Source organism: Frieseomelitta varia, unplaced genomic scaffold (genome assembly GCF_011392965.1).
Source record: "Frieseomelitta varia isolate USP_RPSP 00005682 unplaced genomic scaffold, Fvar_1.2 scaffold_353, whole genome shotgun sequence".
NCBI lineage: Eukaryota > Metazoa > Arthropoda > Insecta > Hymenoptera > Apidae > Frieseomelitta > Frieseomelitta varia.
The window spans coordinates 442,597-457,441 of NW_025110094.1; the positions used below are offsets into that span (position 1 = coordinate 442,597).

General features: G+C 34.0%; 3 protein-coding genes across 11 annotated transcripts; 1 reads left to right on the forward strand and 2 right to left on the reverse strand.

The window, feature by feature from the left end:
- Window positions 1-2,457: 2,457 nt before the first annotated feature.
- On the reverse strand, window positions 2,458-6,001 carry LOC122530729 (RCC1 and BTB domain-containing protein 1-like). 5 transcript variants are annotated; one of them, XM_043657975.1, is made up of 11 exons: window positions 5,133-5,768; window positions 4,838-4,946; window positions 4,543-4,688; window positions 4,304-4,459; window positions 3,974-4,235; window positions 3,762-3,895; window positions 3,432-3,704; window positions 3,218-3,339; window positions 3,061-3,158; window positions 2,852-2,982; window positions 2,458-2,788 (listed from the first exon to the last, which is right to left on the reverse strand). In XM_043657975.1, exons 2-11 carry the CDS (start codon window positions 4,923-4,925, stop codon window positions 2,633-2,635), a joined length of 1,566 nt encoding a protein of 521 aa, XP_043513910.1. In that variant the 5' UTR covers window positions 4,926-4,946; window positions 5,133-5,768; the 3' UTR covers window positions 2,458-2,632. The 5 variants fall into 5 exon arrangements, with proteins under 5 accessions (XP_043513910.1, XP_043513909.1, XP_043513912.1 ...); XM_043657974.1 differs by having other exon boundaries at window positions 4,543-4,745; XM_043657978.1 differs by having other exon boundaries at window positions 2,600-2,788; window positions 2,852-2,944; window positions 4,543-4,745; window positions 5,133-5,772.
- A 2,124-nt stretch (window positions 6,002-8,125) lies between these two features.
- On the reverse strand, window positions 8,126-11,623 carry LOC122530724 (RCC1 and BTB domain-containing protein 1-like). 3 transcript variants are annotated; one of them, XM_043657964.1, is made up of 13 exons: window positions 11,425-11,623; window positions 10,931-11,049; window positions 10,667-10,845; window positions 10,438-10,590; window positions 10,278-10,361; window positions 10,111-10,194; window positions 9,775-10,003; window positions 9,574-9,704; window positions 9,244-9,516; window positions 9,036-9,160; window positions 8,882-8,979; window positions 8,685-8,815; window positions 8,126-8,603 (listed from the first exon to the last, which is right to left on the reverse strand). In XM_043657964.1, the coding sequence occupies exons 2-13, from the start codon at window positions 11,037-11,039 to the stop codon at window positions 8,463-8,465; spliced, it is 1,737 nt and encodes a 578-aa protein (XP_043513899.1). In that variant the 5' UTR covers window positions 11,040-11,049; window positions 11,425-11,623; the 3' UTR covers window positions 8,126-8,462. The 3 variants fall into 3 exon arrangements, with proteins under 3 accessions (XP_043513899.1, XP_043513898.1, XP_043513900.1); XM_043657963.1 differs by having other exon boundaries at window positions 10,667-10,836; window positions 10,913-11,049; XM_043657965.1 differs by lacking the exon at window positions 11,425-11,623 and having other exon boundaries at window positions 10,931-11,295.
- A 245-nt stretch (window positions 11,624-11,868) lies between these two features.
- LOC122530723 (transcription initiation factor TFIID subunit 6-like) lies at window positions 11,869-14,828 on the forward strand. 3 transcript variants are annotated; one of them, XM_043657960.1, is made up of 9 exons: window positions 11,869-12,054; window positions 12,202-12,405; window positions 12,486-12,804; window positions 12,882-13,285; window positions 13,372-13,575; window positions 13,666-13,848; window positions 13,951-14,167; window positions 14,242-14,561; window positions 14,634-14,828. In XM_043657960.1, the coding sequence occupies exons 2-9, from the start codon at window positions 12,226-12,228 to the stop codon at window positions 14,724-14,726; spliced, it is 1,920 nt and encodes a 639-aa protein (XP_043513895.1). In that variant the 5' UTR covers window positions 11,869-12,054; window positions 12,202-12,225; the 3' UTR covers window positions 14,727-14,828. The 3 variants fall into 3 exon arrangements, with proteins under 3 accessions (XP_043513895.1, XP_043513896.1, XP_043513897.1); XM_043657961.1 differs by having other exon boundaries at window positions 11,869-12,052; window positions 12,170-12,405; XM_043657962.1 differs by having other exon boundaries at window positions 11,869-11,991; window positions 12,200-12,405.
- Window positions 14,829-14,845: the final 17 nt, after the last annotated feature.

Sequence of the window (14,845 nt, forward strand, 5' to 3'; positions counted from 1 at the left end):
ACGGAGAATTGATTCATCGTCGCCTGAATTGATCTATCCTTTTAATTCGACGTTCTTTCTTGTTTGAGCTGCGTCAGAGTTCGCGCGATAAACACGGGGTTCTCGTTTCGCGAGGAAGAAGAAGAAGAAGAAGAAGTTTTAAAATAGAGTGGAAAAAAAAAATATCGCTGCAAACAGGTAACAGAAAAAGAGAAAAGAAAAAAAAAGTCTAGTTGGACGATATTTCGCGACGAGACCCGGAGCGGTTGACAAGAGTAAAAACTGGCCGATGATTCATCCTGCAACTTTTTTTGCCTAGTACGCGCGACACTGAATCGTCGAGGGCGACCGAGAACTGGCTGGGTAGCACGCAGCCGGCAGATTTACTCCAAGTCTGTACAAAGGACTCTAAACGACGTTCCGCCGAGGTGCACTCAAGTCAAAGTATAAATTAATACGATAAGAGAAGTGAAAACGAAGACGAGATGAAACGCGAGAGAGAGAGAGAAGGGAAATAATGAAAAAGAAAGAAACGAGGGAGGAAAAGGAGGAACAGTAAAAATAACGAATCGCACCATCGAGCATATATATATATATATATATGTGTGTGTGTGTATACTTTTTCTCATTCGTTGAATCGAAAAAAAAAAAAAAAAAAAAAAGAAGAGAGAAAACAAACCGCGTGACGCGCTCGAAGAAAACTCTCGAAACTGATAACTGTCGGTAATTGTATCGATAACGAGTTTTCGTACTAAACTGTGACTCTATATATGTAATTTAATGTAAAATAATCGCGCACGACGAACCTCCGCCGGTCCTCCAACGATTCCAAAACGATTCCGACGATCTGTGTCGTGTTTAAGTCGACGCGAAGAAACGGTCCTCGGCGTGCAATAAACTCGTGTAAATATCACACACCCCCGAGTACGTGTATATATGTATGTCGTTAAAGAGAAAAAAAGAAAAAAGAAAAAAAAAATAAAGGTATATAAATCGTGTCGGGATAAGGGATTACTTGTTGTTAGGGGCGATTGAAACGGGAGCGGGGGGGTGGGGCATCGTACGCGTCGCAACGACAAGTTACTAGTAGAGAAGAAACGAATTAACCTATTACCGCTCGTTTGCTACAAATCAAATAGGGGGAACAGGAGGACCGACGGTTGTACCGAGAGAAACAACGGAGAGACTATTTTAGCGGAGAGATTCTTGTTTTACCTTTCTTCCTTCATCGTGAGTCGAAAGAAAAATCTTATAATTCTGTCGAAATGGGATATTCACAGCGAGTCGCTGAAAAAAAGTAGCCCGCAGGCCTAAATACGCTCTAATTAAAATTACACACACATACACACACACACACACACACGTACACACACGCACACGTAAGAAAAAATGAAGCAAAAAGCTAAGTAATAATTATATAATAGCCGGAGTAACCCGGTCGAATTCGATACGACCTTTTTCCAGTTGCGTTCTTCGTGCGTTCTCGTCAATCGTCGTATCGAATGGCGATCGTTGATCGGCACTCGGCCAACAAGGGGGCTGCATTTGTTCAATGCATTCTCTCGACGCGACGTTCCTCGCCACTAATTGCGCGCACTCCTCCGAACTCATCTCTGTTTTCTTTCTCGAAATCTCCCTCACCTGTCGAGCGAACGATAATTCCATCAATTTCGGTCAGAACCTGTCGGAAACGTCGACGATAACCTATAACCTTCATCCGACAAAGTCAGTAGCAAAATCGGCGATTGAAATATTTTCGATACTGTTTCGCGTAAACGCACGTACAATAATCGATGTCAAGTCGAAGAATGCACCGAACACCGCGGACGCAGAAGGTAGTGCAAATTCAAAAACACTTAACAACCATACCATACGGCAAACCGACTACCTAGTATTATCTATACGTATAAATATATAAATATAAAGCGTAATGAATTATTCATTGAATAACGCTATTTATTATTGATTATTTCTTATATAGGTACAAATTATTTATTGAATACCATTATCGATTATTGATTATTGTTCATTAGTTTTCAATTGTCGTTGTTATTATTATTATTATTATTATATATCATCGCCACGTATCGTCATTGTCACGATCATCATCATCGTCATCGTCATCGTCAACGTCAACATCATTATCATTGTCATCATTGCCATCGTCGTCATCGTCATCATCAGCATCGTTGTCATTATTATCATTATTGTTATTATTCAATAGTTACGTACATATACGAATAACAAAAATTTACTGCTTGTATATACTGAGAATATCGTAATAAAAATAATGTGCGAATGATAGTCTAGTAAGTCTTTATTGATCATATATTCCATTTATCAAGGAACCGATAATGTGTCTTAACTATCAAGGTATAACATCGCTTTAAAATACTTTACTAATAAAATTTTCACACGTTTCTCTACCCTCCGTTAATTGTACGATTTATGAATAATAAGATTCATTTGGCGAGTAGATTGACATAAATAACAAACATTTATTTCATATTATTCTATGTACACATAATACATTGATGAGCGATTTCATCGAATAAAATCTTATTACAAGTAACCTATGTTGAATATAACGTAATTTTTCTAGAACTTTTGTCAAATTTTACATAGTATACACGTTGTACGCTGATTCAATACATTAAATATCACAAACTACAGCTTCAGAAGCATTAACTTGTGCAGCTTTAGCCATAAAAGATTTTATCGTGTTTTCATGTAATTTAGCAAAGGTCGCTGTTTGTGTTACGGCAGTCATGTGATTCAGCATGAATTCGAAACAATACTCTTCTGATTCCTGGAATTACATTGAAAATTTATAGAACACGTTTGAATATACAAAACACAAAATGTTATTTACCTTGACGTTACACTCGATAGACGTGCCATACAAAAGAGCCGCGTTTTCAACTGTAATTTCTCCCTTTATCATTTGTACACAGTGTTTTTTCAACTGGTTTTCGGAATAAGTATGCGCCAATTTCAAAAATTCTTATCCATAGGAAAAAAAAGAACAAAATAACGACACATTATAAGGAAAAGAATAAACGTAATATAGGTAATACAAACCTGGTATATTTCCCGGAGGTAAGTCGATCTCGTCAGTATAAAAATATTTCAAAAAAGCTTTATATACGTCGTAAGAAAATGTTTGCTCTTCTATAACACTGCAACGAACGATTGGAACATTAAGAAATCAGAATACTCGTCAAAACGATAAACCTACCTTTGATTATTCTCAATTAAATTTTGGAACATCGTTCGAAAGTATTGACAACGTATCACTAAAAGAGCTTTGTGCACGTAAATACATTTTTGTTGTACTCGCACCACGAGATCACTCGTACTCTATAAACGAAACAAAGAGAATAGTTTCAAAAAAACAACGATATATGAAAAATAATGATATATATTAATTTCTTTGCTTTATAAATACGTACCTGATCGTCAAATGCATTTCTAAAATAATCTATTAAACTCGTGTCCGGTTCTTCACCATAAAGGACAAGTGGCTGATGCATAACACTCGGTGACGCATAACGCGCAAAAACATCATGTAGAGACGTTACATTAATCAGTGTTGGAACTATAACAATATGTCCCAAACATTGGCCCCATATAAATATTCGGTGACCTTCTACCATAGCTGCACTCGTGTGATTATGATGCGAACATGCCATATCCAATACTCTTTTCATCTTTTTCACTGCCAGCTGAGCATAAAACAATTATTAATACGTATTCATCAATGTAACTTTATTATACTTTACCTGTCGCGGGCTGCAAATATTCGTCTTGCGATTTTCATTAAGGCCCAATTGTCCATAACTGTTTTCACCCCAGGCATACAACACTCCTTTGTTACTCAACGCCAAAACATGTGCAGAACCACAAACGATTTTTTCTATGAATATTCAAAGAACGTCTCTGTCACTGTTCAAAAAATTTTCAACATTCTGAAGAGAGCAGAAACTGACATTACCAATTACAATACCAACAAGAGTTGTAACTTTACAAGGATTCACTTGATTAACATAGTTTCCAATTCCCAATTGGCCAACCTGGTTGCAACCCCAGCCATAAACCTCTCCGCTATCTGTAACTGTCATGCTCGATGAGTGGCAACAACTAATGCAAATTACTGTTTTGTCAGCTAACCTGGAGTTCACTTTCATAGGCGCATTTTGGTTTATACTAACGGTATAACCTATTTGTCCCCATGAGTTATCACCCCATGCATACACCTAAATAAACATATACAATCCCTGCTCGTATTATTTTATTAAAATAAAACTTCAAGCTTCTATCTTACCTTTCCTTCTTTCGTTAACGCTAGACAGTGATGACTTCCACAAGCTATATCAACAATGAATTCATTACTTAAATTTCCTGTCACAAGTGTTGGAATCATGTGATTGGTGGAATTGTTTCCCAGTTCACCGTAATTATCACGTCCCCATGAATATATCTTTTATACAAATTACATTATCAAACAATATAATAGTATTAAGCTATAGATTAATGCCCCAATAGTAGAATGATGACAAATACCTTTCCTTCCTCGGTGAGAGCCAAGACGTATGGACCTCTCCCAAATGCAAAAGTTTTTATGGCTTTGCCACACAGTGCCTCAACTTTCTTTGGATAAAGAGTACCATGACTATCTCCAATTCCAAGACATCCATAAGTATTACATCCTAGAGCATATACTACTTTGTCCATTGTTACAATTAAAGCTTCGTTACCTAAATTACCTATTCAACAAAACATAATGCTTTATAAATTTGTATGTATAATTTTTTTTACCAACATACAAAATATGGGGATAAAACTATAAACATTTTACCATATACAAATGCCATATGAACTTTTGAAATACAGTTCCAATCTATGAAATTAAAAATTGGCCAATTCCTCAAACTCCAAAGAAACATCTCTATGTTTATCCTAAATTCCTAGAAACGAATTAATTTTTACATAATTTATACTTCATTCACTGTTTAGGGCGTTAACTTTTTAAATTTTGTTATGCATTTTTTACTTAATTTATAAGAAGGTTTTCATTTTTTCTTTATTATAATATATCCTTTTTAAATCATGCAGTGAGTATAATTAAATAAAACTTTCTACTAACCACTTACCGTTTATAACTTGTGTCAATCTTGTTGGATAAGTTTATAAACATCACTGACATGTTGAAAGAGATTTACTTCATGCTTAAAGAAATACTTTTATAAGATGACAAATATAAGCGACGTTCGAATAAATTTGTGTTTTAAGGGGACAAAAATTGTGAAGAAAATTTTAAATATCTGGTAGATTTCGTGAATCAAGTTTTAGGAATCCACTGATTCAAAAGTTATACTGCTGTAAATTTAAACGTTTGGTTAAACATATTTGTCAGGTTAGCATAATGCCATATTGACATTCATACGTAATTTGATTAGTTTGTACAGATCTTCTTAGACAAACAATATTGTGAAGGATTTTTAATGATTTAAAAATTGAGATATTTTTAAATATATATATATTTTTAATACATATATGTAATTGTTCGACGATCAAACGCCGCCTTACGACGAACCGCGGTAATCGATCAGATTGCACTTTTATACCTAACCCACCCAAACACGATCTACAAAATAAGTAAGATGTGTAATCATGTATGGCAATATCATTAGTCAATGATACAAATATAATTTCTGAACCTAAATTTATATTTAAGTTAAATCTTGTATTTATAATCCTATCTCGAGATCTACTAAATTGTAAAAAAAAGAAATTAACAATGTTTAGTTTCGTAAAACCTATGAATATACCGCTTGTCATACAAAAGTTGGGTTAGATCTTTCATTCTTAAATCTAGCTAGTCATGGCTTAAATAAATACATTCGCCTTGTTATCGATAGTGCAATCGATTTCATTTTCAATCAGTCGAAAAAACATAGTTACATCATAGATAAAATATTGTACAGTTGTATATAGTCAGTGAAATAAATGCTGCTGTAGCGACAGCTACATCTGCTCAATCGTTCCGCCGAAAGATGCATTTCCGGGATACTGACAGCGCCATCTTTTTCGGAGCGCGACAATAGAAAAGCGCGGGAAGAAGGAGTTTCCCCTTCTTCTCAATAGACCAGCTAGGTAGGCATAGCAACCGTTAAGAAAAACGCGTAGCAATCGTGACCTTTGATCTACTTTGAAACCTATAGTTAAGTTTCGTAGTCATTACGTCTTTGTACTAAAGCGTTTATAAAATAAAATTATACAGATTAAATTATTTGTGCGGAGTTGTTTAGTAGTAAGGTGTAAATTTAAGTCATCAGTACCAACCATCTAGAAAATTGGTGACCCGAACGTGATTTGAAAACCAACGCAATCCAAGATGGATTCTCCGACAGGCACGTGGCTGGCAGAGATTCAAGAAGAGGCACGTGTCCCGCCAGTAGAATGTACAACGCAGATAAACTCAATGATGGTACCCTACCCCGTTTCAGACATAGCCGCTGGAGACCTCAACGTGGTTAGAGAACCAACGCGGATAGTTCTACCTAAACTTCGTCCATTTGATAAAGATCACGCTAACATATGGTTTATCCAGGCGGAAGCATCGATGAACTTGGCTAGAATCACCAGCGACACGATGAAATTTTATTATATATTGACCGAACTGGATCCGGATATTTTTTATCTCGTAGAGGACCTCGCAGAGAGGCCACCAGCCACGGACAAATATCCGGCGATCAAAAACAGACTGTTACATCTATTCGGCCAGACGATTGAATCAAAAGTTCGCCATCTATTTACATGTAAGAGGGGCAACGAAAAACCGTCGCATTTTTTGCAAAGGCTAAAAAGCCTGGCCGGAAGGAACGTATCCGACGTCTTACTAAGAGTGATCTTTTTGGAACAACTGCCGGATACGCTGCGCGATATTCTATTGGCTAGGGAAGATGATACCGACTTGTTTGAGCTAGCGTTACTAGCCGATAGACTAATCGAAATCGAGGTACCTGTGTCGACGCCGAGTCAAAGCAATACGGCGAAGGAAAATAATATGACGGCTATGTGCCAAGCACTGTCCCAACAAATTACTAAGCTGGCCAATCAATTGGAGGATCTAAAAATAGAGTGCTCACGACAACACGGACACCAACCGAGACAACGTTCGAACTCCAGAAGTTCTTCAGCGCAACGCCGTTCTCAGTCCAGAGAACGAAACACCACAGGGCTATGTTACTACCATCGGCGATTTGGTGCACGAGCCTATCGCTGCTCAGTTCCATGCACATGGTGATCGTCAACTAACGAAAACAACACCATCGCGGTTGCGCCGACAGAAAACTAGTTGCACGCCCCCTAGTTTGACGACTCTAGGTGGCGTGCAAAATAGTCGTCTTGTAGGTACAATGTTTGATAATTTAGTACAATCACCGTACTACGACAAAACATATATTCTTATACAACGTAAATTACGACGAATTAACTTAACTACTCTCTCTGTTCAAACTTTCTTTTGTAATTACTTGACGACGACTGTTTGTTTATCTCCTTAGTGACTATTAATTTCATACGCGGCATTTTAATAGCATTTCGATATCCATAACTCGATCAAATTTTCATTCGCGCAAAAAAATTAATTAAGTGGATTAATTTGTAAACTTTCACAATTGTGTTTCCTCAATTAATATTTACCTTCCTAATCCTTCTACATTCTGGTTGACCTATGTAATGCATGTATGAAGATTTGCAAATTCTATGCAATAGACAAATCGAAAAGCTTGGCCAAATATTTAATTTCTCGTAGATTATATTTAAAAGTCTTAAAAAAATGTCATTGTATTTTTGCAATGATATTTTTTACTATCACTACACTATGTAAAATATTAATTTTATTTTAACAGACTTCGTTTTAAAATTATTATCGCTTCGTAATTGATTTCTACACAAAAGTGAAACCTCGAGATTATATATCAGTTAAAACGTGAAAGATATCCTGTTTTTTTTTTTATCAGAATTTTGAGACATTCAGACAGAGAGCTCCATTTAATAGCATGTCAAAACTTCACGTATAAAGTAATATATGTAACAATATACTAAGCATAATATTAGAAAATAAATAAAACTTCATAGATAAAATTAAATATAATAAGTTTTATTATTAGGAATGTTACAGTTTTTGACACAAATCTAGAAATTGGATTTTTATGCGACATTACAGAAAATATTTTAAATGTATATAGTTGATATAACGTACATGTATTTCTAAATCATATAAATATAATATTGATAATGCCAGTACCCATAACGTTCGTTATTTAGTGACACTTGCAATTTCATTATAATCTTTTAATAAATTCTTTACATTTGTCAAAAATATAACTTTTTCAAGAAATATGGATGTTCAGAGGTAGTAACAATGTGAATAATATGTATAAAAATATTTCATGCTGGTTTCTTTGTGTGACATTTTATGTTTTAAAAGCACCCGCTTGTGCAGCTCTAACTATAAAAGTTTTCATTGTATTTTTATCTAGCTCTGCAAAAGCTGCTGTCTGTATTATTGTAGTCATGTGGTTTAAAGCAAATTTAAAACAACATTCTTCTAATTCCTAGAAATGCATAATATATAGTACATTTTAATAGTGTATGAAAAAAATAGAAATAGAGAAATAATAACAAACGTTATTTACCTTGGAATTATGTTGGATAGATGTGTTGTATAAAAAAGCTACATTCTGAACTGTAATCTTTTTACATATTATTCGTACACAATGTCTTATTAATTGATTTTCAGAATAGGCATTGGCTAACTCTAAAAGTTCTGTGTAAGAAAGAATATAATTATAAAACATATTGTTCAATGCTATGAAGAATAAAAAATGTTTACCTAATATAATTTCTGTTGATGAATCAATTTCATCGGTATACAAGTACTTCAAGAAAGCTTTGTATGCATCATAGGAAAATTGTTCATGCTCTATAGTACTAAAATGTATAGTTAATTAAGTAAAAATCTAAACATATATAGAAAATTAATTTACCTTTGACTATTTTCTATCCAATGCTCTTGAAACATCATTTTGAAATAATTAGAGCGTATCTTCAAAATTACTTTGTGCACATGAATGGATTTTCCATGCACTTGAATTGTAAGATCGCTAGTGGTCTTTAACGTCCAAGAGATGTCAGAAAAAATAAAAATGAAATTATAAAATGAGTGACACGTTATTCCTTATAAAGAATACTTACTGGATCATCAAAGGCATCTCTTAAATTATCAGCCAAATTTGATTCTTTATCACTGTGAAAAATAAATGGCTGATGCATGATATTTGGAGATGCATAATATGCAAAAGCATAATACAAACATTTTAGTGTTGTAAGCATTGGAATTTGAATTTGTTGACCGTAACACTGACCCCATATAAATATTTGATTGCCTTCACTCTTAGCAACACTTATGAAATGATAATGTGAAGTTGCTATATCTAATACTCTTCCCGATATTCCCGGTATTTTCAACTGCAAAAATATTCATTAATTTCAATTTAAAGGTATATCTGTGAAGTAGATTTTTACCTTTGTTGGTGTCCCAGCTTGTATAGATGAATCTATGTAGCCTAATTGGCCATAACTATTATCTCCCCAAACATAGAGATCACCTTTGTCACTCAATGCTAATGTATGCTTATAGCCACAAACTATTTTTTCTGTATATTAAAACAAATAGAATTAACAAGTTTTATATTTACAATATGTATTTATGAAAAAGTTTGTTACCTATTATTATTTCTGCAAGTGCAGTTATTTTACATGGAACATTACTACTACTACTTTTAGTTCCCAATTGACCAACACTATTATCACCCCAACTATAAACTTGTCCATTATCAGTGAGCGCCATGCTAAAACAGTGTCCGCAACTAATACGAACAATCTTGACATTTGATAAATCGGTCATCAACATTGGTTTGGTTTTACATTGCTCAATGATTGCTGGTTGGCTGGGCTGTATAGATAGGATATTTCCCCGTGCATATTCGTAAAATAAACGTATAATATATATTTTATATGCTATTAAGGAAGATAAAATGTTCATAGTTAAGCATTCATTACCTGCCCATTTTTTGGTGAAAGATTTACGGGAAAGAAATAAGATGTACCACATAGTTGGTTGACCTGTAGAGATGGGGTATTTCCCTGTGCATATTCGTAAAATATAATGTATATTTGATATGCTATTAAGGAAAGTAAAATATTCATAATTAAGCATTCTGTGTTACCTGTCTAATTGTTAATGCAAAGGAATTACCTCCACCACATAGTAGGTTGGCCTGTATAGATGAGAAATTTCCCCATGCATATACCTAAAATAAATGTATAACTTTTATTTATATGCTATTAAGGAAGGTCAAATATTCATAATTAAGCATTCTGTGTTACCTGCCCTTTATTTGTTAATGCAAGGGAATGGTGACTTCCACAGGCTATATCAATAAAAAATTCACCATTCAATATATCTGATATAAGTATTGGAGTCTGAGAGTGAATGGGAGTTCCTAGTTCACCTTTACAATTACATCCCCATGAATATATCTTCATAAATAATGTTATTGAATTAAGGAATATGATGCTGTATATAATACAATACAACAATATACATTTTACATACCTTTCCCTGCTGCGTAAGAACCAAAACATGATCAGTGCCATAAGCAATAGTTTTTATATCTTCACCACACAATATTTCGATTTTCTTTGGACAAAAAATGGAACCTGTATCACGGCATTTTCCTATACTGTACACCATATTGTCCTTTGTTACGATTAAAGCATTATTAGCTGAACAACCTGTTTAAGCAAAAATTTAACAATATATAATAACATGTAAATAACTGCATTGATATAGAAAAGTAACCATAAAAAAATATATTACCATACACAGCAGCTATACGAACATTCTTAAGGAATTTTGATTCTAAGGAACTAAAGATATGCCAATTCTTCAAGTCGCGAGGATACATAGTACTTGCATTCAAATCCATGTTTCCAATACTATATAAAAATATTAACTTGTAATTCAATAAAATTACAACACGTCGTACATTCAATTACAATTCTTTTTTCGTCGTTACAAATCAAACATAAATTATTTTAAACAGAGTTAAAAGTTTCTAACTGTGCACTAATATCGAAAGTGACATAAAAATTAAGAGAAAACTCTAGATGTTTCAAATTTTACGATAAAAAATTTTTAGTGTACCACACCCGTCTTCGACTTCCTCTCAGTATATATATGTATATACATATGAAAGATATGAAAATATGAAATATAATATATATATATATTTATAAAATTATGTATAATATAGTGTTTTATACAATTATTGTATTTATATATATAAATACAATTTATGTACAAAGAATTACAAACGAATATTCTGCTCTGTTCTTAGACCTAATTGCAGACAAGATACCACATAATTTGCTTGTCTTGCCCGAGTGATTTTTTTTCTCAAATGCTTTGTTGTATCAATAATAAGAAATCGAGTCGAGGGAGATTGAATAAGTAATATATTTCTGTCCTTTAGAAGAAAAAAAAAGGTAAAAAATACGATGTCTTTGTAAGATCGAAAAAAGTCGCTCAAGTCTTTAATCAAGATAAATCAGTGCCAAACGAAAAACCAGCATTTGAATCATCGGTCTAACAGTAATATTTTTCCTCCATTACTGTCATTCAATTTCTACGGCTGCCATTTTTTCTTGCGACTGGTAACGCACATGACGGCAAGAAGCACAAGATTGCAGTCGCCTCTCGCCGGTGGAAGCTGCACTTTTGTCGTGTTGTGTGCATTGGACCTTACTGTATAATTACAAATACAGATAGGATTTTTTATAATCGCAAACAAAACATAGAAGTCCGTATAATATTTGTTCATATCTGTGCTATTGTACAAATAAATAAATAGCTCGTGGAATCCATAAAAACAGCATTATCGAGATAAAGTAATACCCACTTGTTAGATGGGAAATTATCAGACTATTGTAGTGTAAACTTGTGTGAGTAATATTGCACTCTTTAATAATTGACGTGAGAGATTGAATTCAAAATACAGAACAATTCATTATATTGTGTAGTTGATTAAAAGTTGTTACTTACTAGAAATGTTTATAGCAAATAGTGTTTACATTGTCAACCATTTTCAGGGAGCGACTTTTAATGCGTTTCATATGGAATATGATGATCAAGATACTTTCAAGATGAATGAAAGTGAGTCTGTTTATGGAACTACATTGTCCCAAGAGTCAATAAAGGTAATTGCAGAAAGTATAGGCGTCGGAAATTTCCCGGATGAGGCTGCAAAAGATCTTGCGGAAGATGTAAGTTACAGACTGAAGGAAATCATACAGGTAGGTATCTTTGAATTATGACAGTCAAATTACGTTCCATAAGTTAAACTTGTGTAATTGAAATTTCATATATTGAAAAGGATGCAGCGAAATTTATGAGACACGGTAAACGTCAACGAATGACAACGCATGATATAGATTATGCCTTGAAAATAAAAAATATTGAACCCACGTATGGATTTTTTGCCAAGGATCATATACCATTTCGCTTTGCCTCTGGCGGTGGCCGTGAATTACATTTTGTAGAAGAAAAGGAAATTGATCTCAACGAGGTTATATCGATGTCTGGTGGACAAACGTGGCCTAAATTGCCTTTAGAAATTACACTACGGGCTCATTGGCTTTGCATAGATGGGGTTCAGCCTACAATACCAGAAAACCCACCTCCTGTTTCTAAAGGTAAGAATACTTTCTTTTTTGGATTATTACGTTAACTCATAGTAATACCTATCATTAATTAATCAATAATGTACTAGATGTTCAAAAGCTGGAAAGTGTTGATCCAACAAGTAAACTTACAAACAAGAGTCAAAACATTGGTGTTGGTAAACCAGGCGGTGGTGGTAAAAGTCAAAAACTTCGTAATGTGGAAACAGTTCATGTTAAACAATTAGCCACCCATGAACTGAGCGTTGAACAGCAATTATACTACAAAGAAATTACCGAAGCGTGTGTAGGTTCTGATGAAGCACGCAGAGCAGAAGCATTACAGTCTCTTTCAGCTGATCCTGGTTTACACGAAATGCTAGCACGAATGTGTACTTTTATTGCAGAAGGTGTACGTGTTAATGTAGTACAAAACCACCTTGCTCTTCTAATTTATCTAATGCGAATGGTTAAAGCTCTTTTAGACAATCCCAGCCTTTATTTAGAAAAATATGTATGTATTAAATAATATATAAGAGAAAGTGTTTGAACATACACACATTAATACTCATTGATACTGATTGATTGTTTATTTTATAGTTACATGAATTAATACCATCCATCGCAACGTGTATAGTTTCACGTCAGTTGTGTATGAGACCAGAAGTGGACAATCATTGGGCGCTTCGTGATTTTGCATCACGCCTTATGGCCCAAATTTGCAAAAATTTTAATACCTCTACCAATAATGTACAAACTAGAGTAACTAGAATGTTTAGTCAGGCTTTGGCAAAAAATAGTCAGGTATATTTGCGAGATTACATCAACAAATAAACAATACAAAAATAATAACGATAATGGCAACAATAATAATAATAATACTAAACTTTTTAGACTCCGCTGGCGTCACTTTATGGAGCAATCGAGGGACTTTGTGAATTAGGTCCAGAAGTAATTAAAGCATTAGTTATTCCTAAAATTAAATCTATTTCCGAACGTATTGAATCATGTATCGAAGGACCAGGTCTATCAAGTGTGGATAAAAATGGGGCAGGTCATATAAAGACTTTACTTGTGGTGAATATCATTTCTCATTAGTACACATTAAATTATACTAATATGTTTCTTACATATTTTTACTAATGCTATAAATAGAAAAATATGTAATGAAATTTGCAGAAATCAGTGGCTCCTGTTTTAAAGACCATACGATCTCCCCCAGATTATGTAGAAGATTATAAACAAGATTATGGTTATATAGGTCCTGCATTATGTGCAGCCGTTGTAAAAGCTCGTACACAGCCAGTAACATTAGCAACAACTGCATCCACAACTACGGCTTTAACAACAAGTCAACAAGGCCCTACTTGTACTGGAAAAACCATTGTACAAGCTGGTAATTATAAACTATAAAGTTAGACAAGTTCGTTTACTTCAGATGTATTTATCTCTAATTGTTTTTTATTCAAGTAACTAGCTCTAGTCCTGGACAACAAACTGGACGTACAATTATGCTTGGTACAAGTAGAGCCTCTGGTGGAACTACTGCAGCTGGAGGACAAAAATTCGTTATCTTGCAATCTCGTTCTCAAACACCAACCGCTACAAACATTAATACTAACGCAATACAACAACAGCCTCAGCAACAGCAGCAACAACAGTCGCAACAACAAGTTAAAATAGCTCAAACCAATGTCACTCAGCAAAAAACACACATACAAAGCAATGCGCCGAAATTGGTAGTTGTTTGTATGTCCAGTGGTACTCACAGTACAACTACAGTAACTCAGGTACAACATTGAGATCAGTACTATTGAAATATGATCAATTTAATCATTAATTGTGAAAATTATTTGCGATAGGGAAATATAGCAGCAAAAGCGCAGAACGTTTTTGTTGCCCAACAAAATGTTGAATGTTCATTGAGTCCAGAAGAGGAGCACTCTTTTCAATAAGATTGGGAATATTCACTTAAAACACTCAACTTTGTACAAAAATTTTTAATGTTAATATACTTTATAAGAAAATAAAGATTTTTTATGAACATTAAAGAGATATATTTCGGTTGCACTTC

Bases quoted from the DNA above. Each gene is read 5' to 3' on its own strand.
- LOC122530724 (XM_043657963.1), bottom strand. From the start codon at position 11,039: ATGGATTTGAATGCAAGTACTATGTATCCTCGCGACTTGAAGAATTGG. The intron at 9,705-9,774 runs GTAACAAACTTT...TTTAATATACAG, and splicing joins ACTTGCAGAAATAATAATAG to AAAAAATAGTTTGTGGCTAT. The intron at 8,980-9,035 runs GTAAATTAATTT...TATACATTTTAG, and splicing joins TGGATAGAAAATAGTCAAAG to TACTATAGAGCATGAACAAT.
- LOC122530729 (XM_043657974.1), bottom strand. From the start codon at position 4,925: ATGTTTCTTTGGAGTTTGAGGAATTGGCCAATTTTTAATTTCATAGAT. The intron at 3,159-3,217 runs GTAGGTTTATCG...CGTTCGTTGCAG, and splicing joins TTAATTGAGAATAATCAAAG to TGTTATAGAAGAGCAAACAT. The intron at 2,789-2,851 runs GTAAATAACATT...ATGTAATTCCAG, and splicing joins CTATCGAGTGTAACGTCAAG to GAATCAGAAGAGTATTGTTT.
- LOC122530723 (XM_043657960.1), top strand. From the start codon at position 12,226: ATGGAATATGATGATCAAGATACTTTCAAGATGAATGAAAGTGAGTCT. The intron at 12,406-12,485 runs GTAGGTATCTTT...TATATTGAAAAG, and splicing joins GACTGAAGGAAATCATACAG to GATGCAGCGAAATTTATGAG. The intron at 13,286-13,371 runs GTATGTATTAAA...TTTATTTTATAG, and splicing joins GCCTTTATTTAGAAAAATAT to TTACATGAATTAATACCATC.